The sequence below is a fragment of the Stegostoma tigrinum genome, chromosome 2 (genome assembly GCF_030684315.1).
Source record: "Stegostoma tigrinum isolate sSteTig4 chromosome 2, sSteTig4.hap1, whole genome shotgun sequence".
Taxonomy (NCBI): Eukaryota; Metazoa; Chordata; class Chondrichthyes; order Orectolobiformes; family Stegostomatidae; genus Stegostoma; species Stegostoma tigrinum.
The window spans coordinates 41,138,608-41,161,102 of NC_081355.1; the positions used below are offsets into that span (position 1 = coordinate 41,138,608).

At 45.1% G+C, this 22,495-nt stretch overlaps 1 protein-coding gene across 1 annotated transcript in view; it reads right to left on the reverse strand.

The window, feature by feature from the left end:
• Positions 1-22,495, reverse strand: part of LOC125460404 (serine/threonine-protein kinase MAK-like) — a 220,914-nt gene that overhangs the window by 159,328 nt on the left and 39,091 nt on the right. The window contains exon 3 of the mRNA XM_059641068.1: positions 21,794-21,848. Within this exon, the coding sequence (XP_059497051.1) occupies positions 21,794-21,848 (55 nt within the window). The remainder of the gene's footprint in view (positions 1-21,793; positions 21,849-22,495) is intronic.

The window sequence follows — 22,495 nt, forward strand, 5'->3', positions numbered from 1 at the left end:
TAACCATCTTCCTCTGTGACAAGTCTGGCCTCCAACCCAAGGAGAGATTTTCCCAAGTCCCATTGACAGGAATTTTGCTAAGGCTCCTTGATGCCACACTTGGTGAATGACCTTGATGTCAAGGGTTCTCTCGTGCCACACTGGAGTTCAGCTTTTCTATCCATGTAAAATGTAGGCTGCAATGGCATCAGGAAAGGAGTGGTCCTGCCAGAATCCAAACTGAGTGTCAATGAGCATGCTATTGTTAAGCAAGTGCTGCTTGATAGCACTGTTAATAAACCATTCCAAAATGTTAAAGATAATTGGGAGAAAACTGACAGTGTAGTCATTGATTTTGATAGATTTGCCCTGCTTTTTTGTGGACAGGATGTAGTTGGGGAATGTTCCTCATTATCAGGTTGACTCCAGTGTCATAAGTGTACTGGAACAACTTCTGGAGCATAATCCTTCACTACTATTGCCAGGCCCTATAGTCTTTACAGTATGCTGTACTTGTCCCTAAAGCATATACATTAAAATTCAGGATTGAAGAAAATACAAACAAAAACCTTCAGAAAAATTGCTAGTGAAAAAGAAACATTGTTACTGGTTGAACATTGTTCAACTAAATTAGCTGAACCTTGTACACGTGAGGAAAATAATATTAATGTATGAACTTCAAAACTATTCAAAAACACCTAAAAGTCACAAGATTTGTAAGAAGGGAAACTGCCATTTTAGCCAATAGATATGGCATAACTTCGACTGCTGGTGGCAGTACATCTCTACTTGTAAACCTCATTTCTGGTCTACCAGCATATATTAAGCATGCAGAATTAAATCTATAGTGAAGGGAACAGCAAAACTAAAAGAGCAGATTTTTTCCAAGTGGTGGGAAATTGTGTCTCACTAACGAGTTTTTTTTGAAGGAGTGACAAAGAAGATTGATGAAAACATACTGGCAAACGTTGTCTATATGGGCTTCTGCAAGGCGTTCAACAACCACATAGTAGTTTGGTTAGCAAGATTAAATCACATGGAATACAGGGAGAGCTGGACAGTAGGATGCAAAATTGGCCTGAAGCTAGGAGTCAAAGGGCGGTGGTGGAGGATTGGTTGCCTTTTGATTGGAGGCATGTGACCAGCAACGTGCCACAAGGATCAGTGCCGAGTTCAGAGACAGTAGGAACTGCAGATACTGGAGAATCTGAGATAAAAAAGGTATAGAGCTGGATGAACGCAGCAGGCCAAGCAGCATCAGAGGAGCAGGAAAGCTGATGTTTCAGGCCTAGACCCTCTTTACTGCTGGGTTCACATCTTTTTGTCATTTAAGTAAGTCATTTGAAAATAGGAGGAGATATGGTTACTAAGTTTGCAGATGACACCAAAATTAGCAGTGTAGTGGACAGCAAAGAAGGTGTTCTCAGAATATAACAGGACCTTGATCAGTTGGGCCAATGGGCAGAGGAATGGCAGATGGAGTTTAACTTAGATAAGTGTGAGGTGACACATTTTGGTAAGGCAAATCAGGCATATACACATAATGATAAAGGACCTGGGATTGTTGCTGAATGAGGAAACCTTTGGGGTACAGAAAAGTGGACAGGTAGACAGGATGAAGGAGGTGGTGTTTGGTACACTTGCCTTTATTGGCCACTGCAGTGAGTTTTAGAGTTGCGAGGACATGTTGCAGCTATACAGGACACTAGTTAGACCACTTTTGGATTCTGCATTTATTTCTGGCCTCCTTGCTATAGGAAAGATGTTATGAAACTTGAAAGGATTCAGAAAAGATTTACAAGGATGTTGACGAGTTTGAGCTACAGCGAAAAGGCTGTGTAGAGTTAGAACAATATGAACCTGTTGGGCCAAAGGGCCTGTTTCCACGGTGATACTCTATGTTATGCAGGAGCTACTTTCCCGAGCGAGTCTGAAGTTGAGGGATCACTCTATAGGCATTAATAAAATCACAAGGGCCATGGATAGTGCGGATAGCCAAAGCCTTTATCCTAGGGTCTAGGGCATCTAAAACTAGAGAGCACTGGTTTAAGGTGAGTGGGGAGAGATTTAAAAGGGACCGAAGAGGCAAATGTTCTCACGCAGAGGGCTGTGTTTGTATGGAATCAGCTACCAGAGATGGTGGTGGAGGCTGGTACAATTACATTTATAGAACATAGAACATAGGAAAGTACAGCACAGTACAGGCTCTTCGGCCCACGATGTTGTGCCGTGGAATAATCCTAATTCAAAAATAAAATAACCTAACCTACATTCCCCTCAATTCACTGCTGTCCATGTGCATGTCCAGCAGTCGCTTAAATGTCACTAATGACTCCTCTTCCACAACTACCACCGGCAAACTATTCCATGTGCTCACAACTCTCTGGGTGAAGAGCCTCCCTCTGACATCTCCTCTATACCTTCCTCCTAACAGCTTAAAACTATGACCCCTCGTGGCAGTCAATCCTGCCCTGGGGCATCGGATGGGTACATGAATAGGCAGGGCCAAATGCTGGCAAATGGGATGAAATTAATTTAGGTGAGTGGACGGATGCGTGGCAGATGCAGTTTAATGTGGATAATGTGCAGTTATACACTTTGGTGGCAAGAACAGGAAGGCAGATTACTATCTCAATGGAGTCAAGTTAGGTACAGGGGAAGCACAATGAGATCTAGGTGTTCTTGTACATCAGTCAATGAAAGCAAGCATGCAGGTACAGCAGGCAGTGAAGAAAGCTAATAGCATGCTGGGCTTCAGAACAAGAGGAATTGAGTATAGGAGCAAAGAGGTCCTTCTACAGCTGTACAGGGCCCTGGTGAGACCGCACCTGGAGTACTGTGTGCAGTTTTGGTCTCCAAATTCAAAGGACGACATTCTTGCTATTGAGGGAGTGCAGCGTAGGTTCACGAGGTCAATTCCCAGAATGGCGGGACTATCATATGTTGAAAGATTGGAGCGACTGGGCTTGTATACACTAGAGTTTAGAAGGATGAGAGGGGATCTGATTGAAGCATATAAGATTATTAAGGGATTGGACACTCTGGAGGCAGGAAGCATGTTTCCGCTGATGGGAGAGTCCAGGACCAGACGACACCGTTTAAAAATAAGGGGTAGGCCATTTAGAACAGAGTTGAGGAAAAACTTCTTCACCCAGAGAGTGGTGGATATATGAAATGCTCTGCCCCAGAAGGCAGTGGAGGCCAACTCTCTGGATACTTTCAAGAAAGAGATAGATAGAGCTCTTAAAGATAGTGGAACCAAGGGTTATGGGGGTAAGGCAGGAACAGGATACTGATTGTGGATGATCAGCCATGATCATAATGAATGGTGGTGCTGGCTCGAAGGGCCAAATGGCCTACTCCAGCACCTATTGTCTATTGATATCTGGTCAGCGTAGATGAGTTGGAGCAAAGCATCTGTTTCTGTACTATACATTTCAATGACTCTATGGTCAAAAGGGTAGAAGGCAAAAACAAAGAACAAAGAACAACACAGCATAGGAACAGGTTCTTCAGCCCTCTAAGCCTGCACCAATACATTTTGCCCTTCCAAATTAAAACAGCCTTCAGTTACAGGATTTATATCCCCCTATTCCCTTTCTATTCATGTATTCATCAAGGTGCTTCTTGAATGCTGACATTGTGTCTGCTTCTACCGCATCCACTGGCACTGCATTCCAAGCACTCACCACCCTTTGTGTGAAAAACGCACTTTGCACATCTCTTTTAAACAGCGTTCCCTTGCACTTTGAACCTGTGTCCCCTAATAATTGACCCCTCCACCCTGGAAAAATGCCTCATTCTTTCCACTCTATCCATGCCATTCACAATCTTATAAAAACTTTTATCAGGGCACCCTTCAACCTTCTGCATTCCAGTGAAAACAAACTGAATCTACCCAGCCTTTCGTCATATTCAAATCCACCTTACCAGGCAACATTCTGGTACCCTCTTCAAAGAATCCACATCCTTCTGGTAGTGTGGTGACCAAAATGGTATGCAATACTTCAAGTGTGGCCCAACTATAGTTCTCTAAAACTGCAGCATAACTTGCCTATCATTATACTCAATTCCCCATCCAATGAAGACAAGCATGCCATCTGCCTTTTTCTTCCCCACTATGTGCACTGCACCTTAAGTGATGTGTGAAACTTCACACCCAGATCTCTCTGCATATAAATATTCCTTAGAGTTTCGACATTCACTGCATAATTTCCACCTGTACTTGATCGTTCAAAATGCATCATCTCACATCTGTCCAGATTAAACCTCATCTACCATTTTTCTGCCCACGCCTCCAACTGATCTATATCCTACTGTATCCTCTGACCATCCTCCTCACTATCAGCAACTCTAATAAGCTTTGTATCATCTGCACACTTACTAATTAGACCAGCTACATTTCCTCCAAATCGTTTCTGGGAAATCATGAACAGCAGAGGCCCCAACACTCATCCCTGTGCAACAGCACTAATCACAAGCCTCCACTTTGTAAAGCCTTCTTCCACCGCTCCCCTCAGTTACCTATGACTAAGCCAGTTCTGTATCTATCATGCGAGCTCGCCAGTGATATCATGTGATTTCACTTTTTGTACCAGTCTGCCAATGAGGCTTTACTGAAGTCCACATAGACAACATCAGCCACTTTTCCCTTATCAACCATCTTTGTCAAAAAAAACTTGATCGAGTTAGCGAGGCATGACCTCCCCTGCACAAAACAATACTGTTTATCGCTAGTCAGTCCATTTGCTTTGAAATTATCCCTATCTTTTCCAATAATTTCCCCATGTAAGGCTCATAGGCCTGTAATTTCCTTGGTTATCCTTGTTACCTTTTTAAATAATGGGACAATATTACCTATTCTCCAGTCCTCTGGGATCTCACCTGTGGCCAAAGAGGAAACAAAGATGTCAATGTTCCAGTAATTTGTTCTCTTGCCTCCTTCAATATTCTGGAATAGATTCCATCAGGACCTGGGGAACTTAACTATCATAATACTGTTAAGACACGCCACACCTCTTTCTTTTTAATAGCTACTTGTTTGAGAACGAGTCAAAGAGGTCAACATGATCTTACTATCATGAACTCAATACATTTAAAGGCAAATAGTGGAAAATTGTAACCTGGTGGCATTAGGACAAGAGTGGCATTGAAATATGCATGGAAGTGCGACAAAAGTAGCTTCTAACATTTTCACTATGGGTGCAAACACGAGAGGGATAATGAAGGAGTGACATCTGAAGGGAAAGTCACTTCATCTTTTGTCCAAAGAAACAATCAGTTGAGAAGTAAAGAGCATTGTGGGAATAAAATGAACCATGGAGAGTGGGAGAGAATCATTGTGAGACCAGCGAGGGAAGATAGGTAACAAGTCAAATAAAAGCAGTGGTGGACAGAGAATCATTGCCAGATCAGCAGGGGGGAGGAGGTGGATCAGTGAAAATAAAAAGGAGTGGGAGAGAGTAAGAGAGTCACTGGAAGACCAGCTGGAAAGGTTGGGAAACAGCGAGAACAAAGAGGAGTGGTGGAAAGAGTAAGTAAGTCACTGCAAGACAAGCAAGAGAGGTCACAAAATAAAATAGAAGTGTGATAGCATACAAAATTAAGTAAGTTGCTGATTGATAGGTATTCATCTCTATTATTGAAATTCAGGTATTTGTTTAATACTAGGAGTCAGGAAATTGAATGTTTAAATCAGATTAGTCTTGCTAAGACTACCTTTATATGTTTCTAGACTTTTGATACCCCACTCTGTTTTAAAAAGTCTTTTTCCATTAAAACCAGAATTTCTCGGCAGTGTGGAGGAACAGCGGGATCTTGGTGTTCAAGTGCATAGCTCCCTCAAAGTTGCCACCCAAGTGGATAAGGTTGTTAAGAAAGCATACGGTGGATGAGAGTTTGCTCACTGAGCTGGAAGGTTAGTTTGTTTTCAGACGTTTTGTCACTTTGTTTTAAATTTGAAAAAAATATACTTTATTCATAGAATGTACAAAAAAACCATTTCTACACCTACCCAGTCATGCAAGCCGCTCCGGGTTACCCAAGGGGTACGTACACCAACTAAAGGCAAAAACAAAATAAAGAAGAAAAAAAAACAAAGCAAAGAAAATACCCCGGTAGTTGTCTCCCCGCACAGTCCCCGTTGGCCCCCTGACCAGTTGAGGAAGGCGCCAGCTGGGCGCAGTTACCAAATAGGGCCCTTTTTTCTATTCTGGATGAGGGGTTTCATACTGTGGTCTTGCCCCACCGCGCCTTGGCGGCAGCTGTCCCAAGCTTTAGCGCGTCCCTCAGCACGTAGTCCTGGACCTTGGAGTGCGCCAGTCTGCAACACTCTGTCGGGGTCAGTTCTTTCAGCTGGCAGACCAGCAAGTTGCGGGCAGACCAAAGAGCATCTTTCACCGCATTGATGGTCCTCCAGGCGCAGTTGATGTTGGTCTCGGGGTGCGTCTCGGGAAACAGCCCATAGAGCATGGAGTCCCGCGTCACAGAGCTGCTCGGACGAACCTCGACAAATACCACTGCACCCACCTCCAGACCTCCTGCGCATAGGCACACTCCAGAAGGATGTGATTGACAGTCTCATCCCCCCCTGCAGCCGCCTCGAGGGCAGCATGCGGTGGCGCAGAGATTCCGGGCGTGCATAAAGGGTCTCACTGGCAGAGGCCCGCTCACCGCCAGCCAAGCAATGTCCTTGTGCTTGTTGGAAAGTTCGGGCGATGAGGCATTCTGCCAAACGACTTTGGCAGTCTGCATGGGGAATCACACGACGGGATCCACCCTCTCCTTTTCCCGAAGGGTCCCGAGGATGCTACGTGCTGACCACTGCCTGACGGCCTTGTGGTCAAAAGGTGCTTCCCTTCAAAAATTTCTCCACGAAGGACAGGTGGTACGGGACGGTCCAACTACTCGGAGCGTTCCGCGCAACGAGGCCAGGCCCATCCTTCGCAACACCAGGGACAGGTAGAACCTCAGTAGGTAGTGACACTTGGTGTTTGCGTACTGAGGACCTACGCACAGCTTGATGCAGCCACACACAAAAGTAGCCGTCAGGGCGAGGGTGGCATTCGGTACGGCCTTTCCTTCATTTTCCCGGTCTTTGTACATGGTGTCCCTGCGGACCCAGTCCATCCTCGACCCCCAAATGAAGTGGAAGATGGCCCGGGTGGCCGCAGCGGCGCAGGTCCAGGGAATAGGCCAGGCCTGCGCCACATACAACAGTATCGAAAGCTCCTCGCACCGGACAACCAGGTTCTTACCCACGATGGAGGGGGACCGGAGCGTCCACCTGCCCATTCTGCTTCAGTTTGCTGATATGCTCACTCAAGTCTTGGTGCACGCCCCAGCTCCACCGAACCAAACACCCAGCACCTTCAGGTAGTCTGTCCTAACAGTGAAGGGGATGAAGGAGCGGTCGTCCCAGTTGGCGAAGAACATGGCCTCACTCTTACCCCTATTGACTTTGGCACCCGAGGCCAGTTCAAACTGGCCACAGATGTCCAACAGCCTACTCACCGACCGACGATCAGTGCAGAAGACGGCGACCTTGTCCATGTACAGGGAGGTCTTGATCTGAAGGCCTCCGCTGCCTGGGACAGTCATGCCTTTCAGGCTCATGTCCTTCCTGATGGATGCAAACGGCTCCACACAGCACACGAGCAAGGCAGGAGAGAGCGGGCAGCCCTGCCTGACTCCAGATCTGATGGGAAAACTGTCCGATTCCCACCCATTGATCGAGACTGCGCTAATGATGTTTGTGTAGAGCAGCTGGATCCAATTGCAGATGCCCTCCCCGAACCCCAATTTGGAGAGGACGTCCTTCATGAAAGCACGAGAGACCCTGTCGAAGGCCTTCTCCTGGTCCAGGCTGACAAGGCAGGTGTCCACCCGCCTGTCCTGCACGTAGGCGATCGAATCCCTGATGAGCACGAGGCTCACAGCGATCTTCCTGCCCGGCACAGCACAGGTTTGGTCAGGGTGAATAACCGACTCCAGGACAGACCTGACCTTGGCCACGTTCAACAGTGAAATGGGATGCCAATTCTTAATTTCTTCCCTCTCCCCCTTCCTCTTGTAAATGAGGGTGATGATGCCCTTCCTCATTGACTTGCACATTTCCCCTGCCCGAAGCGCACTATCGTACACCTCCAGCAGGTCCTGGCCGACCACGTCCCACAGAGCGGAATACAGCTCGACCGATAAGCCGTCACTCCCGCGAGTCTTATTCCTCTCCAAGGACTTGAGGGCTCTGGTCAGCTCATCCAGGGATATGGGCCGGTCCAGCCACTCCCTCGTGCCGTCGTCTAAGACCTCCGTGATAGACGACAGGAACGACTCGGAGGCCGTGCTGTCCGTGGGCTTCACGTCGTACAGTCCGGCATAGAAGGATCTGCTGATCCTCAAAATGTCGGGCCGAGACGACGTCACCAAGCCGTCGTCCCCCTTCAGCCGGCTAAACACAGAGCTCTCTTTGTGCACCTTCTGAAAGAAGAAACGCGAGCACGTCTCGTCCTGCTCCACGGAGCGGAGCGGACCCTGGACTGGAAGATTATCCTGGAGGCCTCCGCGGCAAAGAGCGAGGCTTGCTGGCCCCTCACCTCGCGGGAGGTCCTCCGTGACATCGACCCCCATCGACTGCAGAAGGAGCAGGTTCTGCTCCCTTTTCTGGAGTCGCGACAGCTTTCCCCGCCTCTCTCTCGCCTTCCGAACACCCTTGGAGGACAAAAGAACCTCTTGATGTTCTCCTTCACCGGCTCTCACCAGTCGTCCGGAGACTCAAAGAGGGGTTTCATGGTTCTCCAACCAGCGTACTCCCTCTTAAGCTCCTCGACGTTCTCTGGGGTCAGCAGTGTCGTGTTGAGCTTCCACGTCCCCTTGCCGGCCTGCTGGTCATCCTGTAAGTGACAGTTGGCCAGCAGGAGGCAGTGGTCAGAGAAGAACACCGGCTCGACGCCGGTGGACCTGACCAAGAACGCCTGTGACACAAACAGGGAGTCTATCCTTGAGCAGATAGACCCGCCTGGCCGCGACCAGGTGTATCTCCGCTGCGCTCCGTCTGCAGGGGTGCTGAAGACGTCGAGCAGCTTGGCGTCCTTCACCGTGCCCATCAGGAATCTAGACGTGATGTCCAGTTGACTCCCCCCACCCGCTGTCCCCACGCCGGATCTTATATCTGCATCGATGATGCAGTTGAAGTCTCTGCCTAGGACGACCGACCTGGACGTAGCCAGCAACGGTGGAAGCCGCTGCAGGATGGCCAACCGCTCACTCTGTTCCGCTGGGACATACACGTTGATCAGACTCCGGGGAGCATTCCTGTAGGTGACAGCAGCCACTAGGACGTGCACCCCCACCACCTCCTGAACTTGAGAGATGGTGAAGTTGCGCCCTCGCAGCAGAATAGCCAGGCCCGAGGAGCAGTCGTTACCCCCCCAACCAGATAGAAGGCTCACAGGTCCAGGCGCCCAGCCATTTCCCGTACCTGCTGAGGTGCAGTATCCCGCACTCCAGCAGAAACAGGAGGCCTGCCTTGACGGCGGTCAGGTAGGCCAACATGGACACACATCTTGCGGTGGACTTGACGCTGCACACATTAATGCTCGCAACTCGTACTCCCATTTTGGGCAGTGACCGCAGTACCCTCCCCGAGTCCAAGGTCCAGCCCCTCCATCTGTCCCTTCACGTCCATTGCCCGGGATAACTGCGGGACACTCTCCGGGCTCAGGAAACCATCCGTGCTGCCTTCCGCGTGGCATTCCCCCCAAATCGGGGGTACGGAGGCAGGAGTGTCCGGCTCCGGGTCAGGCTGGGGACACGCTGTTACCTGCTTCCCACCTGAAGGTTCCAAGGGGGGGGAGAAAAGAGGCCCTCCAGGGCCCCAGCGGCGTGTGGCTGGGTGTCGGAGGGAGCCTCAGGACACCTCCCGTCACCTGGAATCAGGGTGCTGCTTTCCTTCTCCCTTGAGATCTTTAGCTTCTGCTTTGGGTGGGCCTCCTCCGAATCTACGTCGGAGGAGCTCTTATAGCCTCCCTGTAGCTGCCTCTTCCTGCCTGATGGCTGTGGTGCCTGGGCCCACCGGTGCGTCTTCTTCCTCGCTTTCTGGACCGTCATCCACTCCCCTGGGTCACTTGTCGCCTCCTCCATCAACTCCAGGTTGTTCTGGGGGGCGGGGGGGGGGGGGGGGGTGGAGCGGAGCGGAACCTGCATGGGCGCTTTGCTGGCCTCAGGCCCGTCCTGCGGGGTTGGGCCCTCCTGCACATTAGGGGGGGTCCTTGCCCTGCATTGCCCCTGCCAGCGACCTGGGTGTAGGTGGTCCCCCGCTGCAGGCATGCCCTATAGAGGTGGCCCGCTTCTCTGCAAAGGTTGCAGCTTTTTTCTTTTCGGCAGTCCTTTGCTAGGTGTCCCTCCTCCCTGCAGATGGTGGCTTTGCAATCGGCCGCCACATGTCCTGACCTACTACAGGCATGGCAGACTTTAGGTTGCCCTGCGTAGGTCAGGTAGCCCTTGCTCCCACCGATCGCGAAGCTGGACAGTGGGTGTACGATGTTCCCGTCCGCACCCGTCCTCAGCGTCACACTGACCTGCCTCTTACTGGTCCAGATCCCGAAGGGGTCCATGATTTTGATTCGGTCCCCTTCCACCTTCACGTACCTTCCGAGGAAGGTCAGGACATCAACTGCTGGCACATGCAGGTTGTACACGTGTACAGTCACCATACGGCTCCTCTGCACCGGCATCACGAACAGCGGGACAGTGGTCAGTACAGAGAGGGGGCTGTCACCTCCTTTCTCCTTGAAACTCTCCAGGAAGCGCTCGCAAAGCTTGGCACTCCTTAAGGTTATATCGTAAAAACCTCCTCCAGGGAAATCCTGCAGGCAATAAAATGTCCGCAGCAGTGAACCCACAACAGTCCAACAGGACCCTCTTCACGAAGGTGGTGCAGTCCACAGGTGCACCTTCATCACGGAAACTCAGATGGTGTTCTGGACCGCCTGACCCGGGTCACGAGCACTCGCATCAGCCATCGTTGCAGGTTGGCTGCTCCCCTGAACCGGCATTAGGCCAAAGCCAGCATTAAGATCCACGGGTTGCAAGGGTGCACAGCCAACCCGATGTCTTCCTTCCACCTCCAACACAGTCGCGCTCTCCTCCTCTCGGTCCACAAAAGAGTAGGTCTTTATTTTGTTCCGCATGTAAGCTGGTTCCCTGAGCTGGAAGGTTCATTGCCAGACAATCCGTCACCATTCAAGGTAACATCAACAGTGAGCCTCCAGTGAAGTGCTGGAGTTATAGCCCACTTTCTATATATCTGTTTAGGTTTCCTTGAGTTGGTGATGTCATTTCCTGTTCTTTTTCTCAGAGCATGGTAGATTGATTTGGCGCCAATGCGTTTGTTGATGGAGTTCCGGTTGGAATGCCATGCTTCTAGGAATTCTCGTGCGTGTCTCTGTTTGGCTTGTCCTAGGATGGATGTGTTGTACCAAAGTGGTGTCCTTCCTCATCTGTATGTAAGGATACTAGTGATAGTGGGTCATGTCTTTTTGTGGCTAGTTGATGTTCATGTGTCCTGGTGGCTAGCTTTCTGCCTGTTTGTCCAATGTAGTGTTTGTCACAGTTCTTGCAAGGTATTTTGTAGATGACGTTCGTTTTGCTTGTTGTCTGTATAGGGACTTTTACGTTCATTAGCTGCTGTTTTAGTGTGTTGGTGGGTTTGTGGGCTACCCTGATGCCAAGAGGTCCGAGAGGTCTGGCAGTCATTTCGGAAATGTCTTTGATGTAGGGGAGAGTGGTTATGGCCTCTGGGCCCATTTTGTCTGTTTGTTTGGGTTTGTTGCTGAGAAATCGGCGGACTGTGTTCATTGGGTACCCATTCAAAACAAAACAAATTAGAGGAAACCTTCAAGACCATCAATAATACCCTTACTGGCATAACATTCACAAAAGAAGAGGAAAACAACAACAAACTCCCATTCCTAGATGTCACAGTACAGCGAACAGTCAATGGGGAACTTCAAACCAGCGGCTACAGGAAAACAAACACATACGGACTAAATTCTGAACTACAGGAGCAACCATCCCAACACCCACAAACGAAGCTGCATTAGAATGTTATTCCAACGAGCCACCACACACAGCAGCTCAGAGGAACTACGAAGAGCAGAAGAAAATCACCTATACAGTGTATTCAAAAAGAACGGGTACCCAATGAACACAGTACGCCGATTTCTCAGCAACAAACCCAAACAAACAGACAAAACGGGCCCAGAAGCCATAACCACTCTCCCCTACATCAAAGACATTTCCGAAATGACTGCCAGGCTACTCGGACCTCTTGGCATCAGGGTAGCCCACAAACCCACCAACACACTATAACAGCAGCTAATGAACGTAAAAGACCCCATACAGACAACAAGCAAAATGAACGTCATCTACAAAATACCTTGCAAGAACTGTGACAAACACTACATTGGACAAACAGGCAGAAAGCTAGCCACCAGGACACATGAACATCAACTAGCCACAAAACGACATGACCCACTATCACTAGTATCCTTACATACAGATGAGGAAGGACACCACTTTGATTGGTACAACACATCCATCCTAGGACAAGCCAAACAGAGACACGCACGAGAATTCCTAGAAGCATGGCATTCCAACCGGAACTCCATCAACAAACACATTGGCGCCAAATCAATCTACCATGCTCTGAGAAAAAGAACAGGTAATGACATCACCAACTCAAAGAAACCTAAACAGATAAATAGAAAGCGGGACATAACACCAGCGCTTCACCAGAGGCTCACTGTTGATGTTACCTAGAATGGTGACGAAACGTCTGAAAACTAACCTTCCAGCTCAGCGAGCAAACTCACATCCAGAAACTCAACCCGAGCTACAAATCTTCTCAAAACTCGCTAAAGCATATGCTGTTTTGGCTTTCATTAACAGGGGGATCATATTTAAGAGCCGCGAGGTTATGCTGCAGCTCTCCAAACACCCTTGTGAGACCACACTTGGAATATTGTGTCCAGTTCTGGTCGTCCTGTTAGAGGAAAGATGTGGAGGCTTTGGAGAGGGTGCAAAGGAGGTTTACCAGGATGCTGCCTGGACTGGAGGGCTTGTCTTACGAGGAGAGGTTGCCTGAGCTCGGACATGTCTCTCTGGAGAGGAGGAGGAAGAGAGGTGACCTGATCGAGGTGTACAAGGTAATGAGAGGCATGGATAGAGTCGATAGCCAGAGACTTTTTCCCAGGGCAGGATTGACTGCCACAAGGGGTCATAGTTTTAAGGTGTTAGGAGGGAGGTACAGAGGAGATATCAGAGGGACGTTCTTCACCCAGAGAGTTGTGAGCGCATGGAATACTTTGCCAGTGGAAGTCATGGAAGCAGAGTCATTAGTGACATTTCAGCGACTGCACATCACAGGCTTTCGAAGCACTGCTCATTCGTCAGGTGGAGAAATACTGTAGGTCTGGCAGCAAATGCAGAGAGAGAAACAGTTAACACTGAGTCCAGTACGACAACTCTTTAGAACGCTTAAGATTAAAAGGTTCTGAAGAAGTCACTGAACTCAGAACAATGACTGTTTTACTCTCCACAGATAGTCCTAGACTTGCTGAGTATTTCCAGTATTTTCCGGTGTTTGCTTCAGATTTCCAGCATCTTCAATATTTTGCATTAGTTTCTGAAGGAAGCCAGTTTAATGTTCCCTCACCAGCTGCTCCAAGCCATCGCTCCTAACCAATACGTCAGAGACTCTGCAACTATGAACCAATCTCCCTATGCCTTCTTTAAACAAGTCGAAGTACCCGGAGAAGGAAGACTGAGGACCAGCACGTCCTGATTCGGTAAGCAAAAAATTGTGAACAGGGACCATTGAACTGCTTTCATAGTCTGTCCCTCCACCCATAATAACGACTCCCTTTTCCCATGTCTATATATGTGTGTAGGGTGAGTTTTAGAAGGGCACTGAAGATTTAACTTGTAGAATTATATAGGTCATCAATAAATAAATATTTACCTGTAACTAGAATCTATTTATTTGTAATAAACAGCAATTCATGTTAAGTACAGAAACCTGGTCCATGTTTTGTCAATGTGGGACTAAAACAGTGGTAAGTTGGAGCATTTTGCGTACTTTTATAAAATTTAGAATTTTAACATTGAGTCCAGAAACAGAAGGGCTTCATTTCCAACGTACAACTCCAGGGAGTTGCAACACAATAGTAGTAATTGTATTAATAAAGCTTTAAGTCAGAGTAATTCTAGAGATACTACCTGAAATTAACAATACAAACAGGACAATAGCTGGATTACTGAAGTGTATTTTTTCCATCATAAATGTGTATCTGTGACCTGTTTTTGCAATTACTGTGTCATTTGGAAATTTTAGGACACTACGCTTGTCTTAGGTGACCACACGCGTAGGCAATGCCTTCAGCTGCTTGAGCTAAGAAACTAGTATTGTGCAAATTAGGGTGATTGTTATTTGAATCATTGATCACAAGATTGGTGAGTTACAGGCACAGACTGCGCATGGAAATACAATGTGGTTTTAACAGAGTGGTGCTGTGAAGAAGAAAATATCTGGGTGTTAAATTTTGCTGGATACAAATTTCTAAACAAAGACAAGAAAAGAAGAAAGGGTGACACTATTGACGGAGGTTAACATTGCAATCCAGAAGAGGGAAGAAATTCCAAAGGGGACAAGGTTAGAACTAAGGAACAGAAAACGGTGCCATCACAATGTCTGGTGTAGATTATAGGCCACCAGCCATTGGGAAAGATACGAACAAAGAAATTTGTAAGAAAATTTCAGAGGTGAAATATTTATAGTCAGTTACAGTGGAACATTTTAATTACTTGAATTGAGAGAGTTGGAATATCAAGGACATGGGGGGGCACGAGTTCTTAAGATTTTTTTTTCTGAAAACAGTCTAACAGCAGTATGTTTCTAGTCCAATGAGAAGGGAGGATCTAGTTGTTAGGAATTAGATGGAACCACTGGATCATATGGCTGTAGGTGAATATTTGGGAGACAATGATCAATTTGTCATAAGGTTTAGTTTCATCATGGAAGCAAAAAGAAACTCAAGTAACAATCCAGGACAATGATAATTAACTGGAGGAAAGCCAATTTCAGTGGGATGAATAGGATTTGGCCAAAGTTGATTAGAATCAAAATATTTAAGAGACAATACTTTGTCTGAAAATTGGCTGCCTTTGGAGGAGACAGTTTGGGCACAGGCAAAGTATACTGCGACAAAGTAGATAAGTAGTTGCAATCAAATATGCAGTGCCCTAGACGACGAGAGAAACAAATTAAGAAGGAAAAGTGAACTTATGACAGATGTCATCTGGCCAAAGCAATGAGCTGAAAAACAAAGGGCCAAAATTGAAAACATAAAAACAAGAAGAGAGAAGGAAAAGACATAAGCTGTCACTAAAAACAGGAAATTCTCTACAGGCCTACAAATTGTAACAAGGTGGTAAAAAGAAGAATGGAGCCAATTAGGGACTAAAAGTGTACTCAGGAATGGAATCCAGGGTAACAGTTGTATACCAAAAAGTACCATCTGTCTTAACAAAGGAAGAAATGTCACCCATTTCATGTTGAAAGAGGCAATTCAAAATTAAGTTTAGAATTTATAATGAAAAATCATTGAATGGGCTGTTGGAACTCATGATTGGGCTAATAATCCTCAGCTCCACTTTCTGCCTTTTCTCCATAATGCTCAACTTCCTTACTGATTAAGAATATCCATATCAGCCTTCAATCTCCTCAACAAACCAGCTTCTAAAATCCTCTGTGGTAAAGACTTCCACAGATTCACTTTCCCCTGAGAAAGAAAATTCATCTTCAGCTGTCTGAAATAGGTGATTCCTTACTCTGGAGATTTTAAATTAGGTAACAGCAACATGGATACTTTGAGTCAGCTATCATAGAAACAGGAAAAGGATTATCCCTCGCATGAGCACCCCACATTCAGTCCCTGCTAACCTACTGCACTTCAAGTTCATCATGCTGGCCTATGCTCCTCTATTCAACTCTAATATCCCTCATGCCCTCCATACCATCCACATCCTTAGTGAGCCCATGAGCCAAACTATTCACCTATACCCACTTTTCATGGGCCTTTTAAGTTCCATGGCAATTTAGTGCTAATCCATTAAACTTATTCTATCAGTCCCTTCATCAACCCTTGTCAACTTAGAATCAACCTACTGCAATTCCGGCGTCATTTAGAAATTTTAGGACACACGCTTGTCTTAGGGAACCACACATGTACCTACTACCAGCCTACCACCCTTAGACATTAGACTCTCCAAGCCAGATATCTAGTATCCACCAAGAGCAGACATCATGGGCAGTGCTGAGGTGAAGGTAAGTAGAAGTGTCAATGACAAACTTCATTGGATTTAAAAGTTACACATGTATTGATAACAGCCAATTCACTTTATTTAAATCTCTTTAGTGTACTTAATTCCAGGTGGATCTCGTTGACACTGGGATTCTTGATTAGGGTTGTTACTCTGGGCCAATCAGGGAGCCCTTACTGACAGATATAAGCAGAAGATTCAGAGAGTCTCCTGGCTGTAGTGCCTGGTTCTGAGCTAGCTGGTCAGACTCCACATACTATGTACATGTAAATAAAGGGTGAATTAGTAACGGGATACCGATCTCCGAACAGTTATGTCACCTCACTAAAAACATACATTTGTGTCGACATCTAAGATACCTAAGCCTTGAAAGACCTCTTGGAGCTGTAAATAAAAGTGTGAATTTACAAGCTCCCTCCTACAATAAAGGCCAGACGGTGGAAACAGGCAAATAGCACTAATTCATTGTAAGTCTCAGGATTATGTCAATAACCTGCTTTTGGGAGAAACAGCAGGTTTTTCTTTTAAATTTAAATGACTTGATAGCTGGTCAGTTCCCCAAACCTTACCCATCTTTCATACACATTCACATCTGCTCTTCACAGTCCATAAACGGTACCCAACCTCTCCAAAATGATAACTGACTCCTCTGATAGATTTAGATTTTTTCCTCCAATACGTAGATCCTACAAGTCATGTTTCAGAAACCTTGATGAAAATTGTTTGAGGGCAGCAGCACTTTTAGATCTGCTACTGCCTCAATGAACAGGGGGTATGTGAAATACATCCCACTTCAGCAAAAAAAAATGTAGGAGGTCACTCAGATAGGTGGGACCGCTGCATTCAAGGCTGCAGTGCCATTCTGGCTAAGGTTGAGTGCATTTCTATCTCCGCAAACATTTCTAATTTAAATAATGAAAATATCAAGTTCTAACTCCTTCAATCATCTTCCATGCACAAGATGGATTGAATGAAATGGGTCACATTCTGGCGTTAGTGCAGACTTTGTCATCTTTAATTTATATGAAGTAAAACGCTGAAATGTTGAAATGCTGAAGTCATCTTGGTATTTTGACATTAGCGTCCAAACAAATAATTCCACTCATTTGAAATTGTCTAGAACATGTGCAATCACAACAAATCATTAAAAATGTACTATAACAACATACTCCCTTGTCCCAAGAAAAGATTAGACCATTTTGTCTTGTGCCACTCTCGTGCCTGCCCATTACAATTCAGGAAATTCTATGTTTTTGCATGTATTCTTTCCACCTTATACCTTGCCTGTACTCTAACCTCATTAAAAGCAGATTAATGTTGGATTATTTGTCTATTAATCTTTGATTCTAATTTATCCAGGACGGAACTGTCTTCAAGCCAGAAGCACAAGCTTGGTTAGTATTTTATTCTATGTAGCAATTTGTTCTTTTCCATGGTTCATCTGAAATTTACAAAACCTGCATCATTCTTCGCCCTATATACCACCGACTGAGTTGATCAACTTGGCTAATTTCTCAGAACCAGAATCAGCAATGGCATCTTACTTATTTGACTGAAAAAGTGGCACAAAGAGCACCTGCTTGCCATTATGGCAAAATCTCACAGATGCTCAACTGACATGACCTGCTTGGACTGGCCAGAGCCAAATCATTTTCATCAACCAAAATCACCAGCAAGCTCTAAGGATGGCACTGCACATCAATACAAAAAAAAATTGAAAACATTTTTTTAAATTGTGTGAGCCAAGGAGTGCATGGATTCTCCACTTCTCCAACTAGAAGGATACTTTGGTGCACCTGCTCAATACTGGCAGCCAAAGCATTAAAATGAAACAAGTCTCTTGCTGCAATGTAGTGTCATAACAATGTTTAATGCATCCCATCTGTTCCTCCCTAAATTACAAACTGAATTTGGTTTTTTTTTTATAGACATCAGACAATTTCAGAACTATTACAAAGTTTGTAAACTAAATTATAGCAAAATTACAGCATTACAGATACCACCAGTCTTCAGCAAATTTGATTCACTCCATGTGATATCAACAAGGAGCTGGAGACACTGAGTACTGCAAAGGAAACAGGCCCTAACAACTTTCCAGCAATAGCACTGAAGACTTGCGCTCCAAAACCTGCCGCTCCCTTAGCCAAGCTGTTCCTTTACAGTTACAACACTGTCATTGGCCCGACAAATGTGGAAAATTGCCCAAGTTAAGTCCTGTACATTGAAAGCAGGACCAATTCAACATGGCCCATTATTGCCCCATCAGTCTACTCTCAATCATCAATAAAGTGAAGGAAGGTGTCATCAATAGTGCTATCAAGCAGCAAACCCCTCCAAACCACTTGCCGTCAGACTTGGAAATATATCACGCTCTTTCACTGTTGCTAGGTCTAAATCTTGGAATTCCCTCCTTAATGGCATTGTGGGTAAACCACAGCAGGTGCACTGCAGCAATTCAAGATGGCAATTCTCCACCATCTTCTCAAGGGCAACTGGAATCAGGCAATAAATGCTAGCCAGCAGCGACAGTGACATACAGTTTGGGTTCCACCACAACTACTCAGTACTGACCCATTATAACCTTGCTCCAAACGTGGACCAGAAAAATAACTGAATTCCAGAGGTGGGGTGAGAGTGACAGCCCTTGACATCAAGGCTTCATTCAACTGACTGTGGCATCAAGGAGCCCGAGCAAAACTGGAATCAATGGGAATCCACGACCAAACTTCCCGTTGTTAGAGTCATACCTGACGCATAGGAAGGTGGTCGTGGTTGTTGGAGGTCAGTCATCTCAGCTCCAGGACATTTCTGCAAGAGTTCCTCAGAGTACAGTCCTCGGCCCAACCATCTCAGCCGCTTCATCAATGACCTTCCCTCCATCATAAGGTCAGAATTGGGAATATTCACTAATGATTGCACATTATTCAGCATCATTTGCAACTCGTCAGATACTGAAGCAGTCCATGTCCCAGTGTGGCAAGATCTTGATAATATCCAGGCTCGGGCTGACAAGTGGCAAAAAACATTGACGCTACACAAATGCCCGGCTATGGCCATCACGAATAAGTGACAGAGACAATCCAATCATTGTCCCTTGTATTCAATGGTGTTACCATCACAATCCCCCAACGTCAACATTTTGGGGTTATCATAGATGAGAAATGTAACTGGGCTTATCACACAAACACAGTGGCTACAAGATCAGGTCGGAGGTTAGGAATACTGTACCAAGTAATACACCTCCTTACATTCCAAAGCCTATCTGCAATCTACAAGGCACAAGTCATGAGTGTGATGGAATAGTCGCTACTTGCCTGGATAACTGCAGTCCCAACAACACTCAAGAAGCTTGACACAATCCAGGACAAAAATCAGCCCACATGATTGGCACTACATTCTCAAGCATGCACTTCTTCCAACACTGATGCTCAGTATCAGCAATGTACTATCTGCAAGATGCACTGCAGAAATTCAGAGATCCCACGATCACTTCCATCTAGAAGGACAAGGGCAGCAGATATATCGGAACACCATAACATTCACATTCCCCTCCAAACCATTCACCATCCTGACTTGGAAATATATCATGCTCTTTCACAGTCGCTGGGTCTAAATCCTGGAATTCCCCTAGGTGGACTTCAGCAGTTCAAGACAGCAACTCTTCACCATCTTCTCAAGGACAACTAATATCAGACAATATACGCTAGCCAGCCAGTGATGCACACAACCCACAAATGAATAGATTAAAAAGGAAGATATGAAGAAATATTGTCAAAACTTCAGAAATACTGAACTTACCATTTAGAACATGGAACAATAAAGCGCAGGAACAAGCACTTTGGCCCATAATGTTGTGCAGAACATGATGCTAAGTTAAACTAATCCAAGAGTTTTCACTGGTATTTAAAAAGAGGCAAGTAAAGATACACTTCATTAGGTCCAGATTACGGCCTTAAATAAGATGGTAGATGCGTTGGGGTTAATTTTCCAAAATGCCCTAAATTCAAGAAAGGTTCAATCAGACTTGAAAGTAGCAAAAATAACAGTTGTTTTTAAGAAAGAAATAAAACAGGAAATTACAGGCCAGTTAGTTTTAACTATTACACAACAGATGTGAAGAGATTATAGATGAGCATTTGGAAAACTTCAAGGTAATTGGGTAGCTTTGTCAAAAGGAAGTCATGGTTAACCAACTTGCTGAAGTCCTTTGAACGAGTTGCATGTGCTGAGGAAAAAGGGAAGCTTATACACACGGCTGGATTTCCGGAAGCCATTCAATAAGATACCACATCAAGATTGACTGCAGAAAACAAAGTCCATCTTGTGGGTGAGCCCAGCATTAGGGGCACTGTTTTAAAATTAGGGTTCACCTTTCAGGACAGAGGTGACAGGAATTCCCAGAGATCATTTAACTTCAGAATTTTTCAAAGAAAGGAGTAGAGGCGGGATTATTGAATAATTTTAAAACAGAGGTGGATAAATTCTAATTAGGCAAGGGAATCAAAGTTTATTGAATTACAAACAGCCATGATCTTTCTGAATAGTACAGCAGCCTCCAGGTGCTGAAAACTCTTCTTCTGCTCCAATTTTGAAAGTTTATACGTATTCAAAATATGCTCACCCACAAGATGGACTTTGTTTTCTGCAGTCAATTTTGATGTGGTATCTTATCCTTCTTATTCAATTCTCATTCCAACTGGGGTGAATTCAGAATCTGTGATAATGGGAACTGCAGATGCTGGAGATTCCAAGATAACAAAGTGTGAAGCTGGATGAACACGCTGATGAAGGATCTAGGACCAAAATATCAGCTTTGTGCTCCTAAGATGCTGCTTGGCCTGCTGTGCTCATCCAGCTTCACACTTTGTTATCTTGAATTCAGAATCTGCTTCCTTGCCCTACTTGTAGTACAGTTTGTGATACTATGGGTTGGACTTGCCTTTGAGCAGAGAATTGAATAAGAAGGATATGGATGAGGAACAACTCTTCTAGCCATTACCCAGATTATCCACACACTACTTTGACAATGCTTACATTTCTTAAATAAAGTGAAAGTGCTATTTACTTTGCAATATCACAGAAAAACAGACCATGTTCTACACATTTTAAAGTAAGCTCATGCTCTGTAAAAAGAAGCAGTAGCAAGATTGTTATTTAAGGTGCTGGGAAGGGGTTCAAATGCACTCAGTAATCTTTCATGTTAAACTGTCATTTTATGGTAATATCAACAAAAAAAACCTCACTAATTATGCAAAAGTAGCAGAATAAAACCATAATTCCCTTACGGATAAGCAAGCATTCGAGAGTAAATGAAAGTTCAGTCTTTACTGATCACTCTAACATTCACAATGCTTTTGATAATTAAAATAGCCTGAATGTTTCTATATGGCTATAACATTGAATAGCATAAACAGATACTTATGTTGTGCAGTACCTTAACTTCCCTGAGATTCATGCATTCTTCCCAGGAATAGAATTTCTTTTTCATCCTGTACAATTAAACACAGATTATAAAACAATTGTAAGTTGTATTGAAACTACATAAATGCTTAAAATGATAATATGGAAGATAAATGGAACAATATCAATGGTCTCTGAAACTACTGAGTAGGGCATTCTCTCAGGAATACAATAGGTTGGAGTTGACTAACACAAATGTAAAAAAGCATAAATATTCTGGAAATTTACTTAAATAATTTTGGAAATCGCAGAATATTTATATACGGCCTTTAATTCAGAGTGAATGGCTCTCCCTCATTAATAACATCTATGAAAATATTAAATGTGTCCAATTAGTATCTAATCCATAGCTAAAGACAAAATCTAGAGTAACTTTAGGGCTGTTGTCTCTTGAGAAAGAAAGACGACTGAAGGTGGTTTAATCGGAGGGTCTCAACGCCTCAGACAAAGGGAGATATTGAGAAAGACTGTCCTTCATGGGAACCTCAGCATTGGTCTGAACTGCAAGCCAGCTGTGCAGCCAAGCAAGCTAACTGAACCACCCGCCACAACAATATATTTAATAAATTGAATTATAATTTAATGTCCTAATCTTTCATAGAACAAAGCTCAAAATTCAATTATAAAGAAGGACAAAGTTATATTTCATCTCTAAAAACCAAGAGCTTCCCAGATA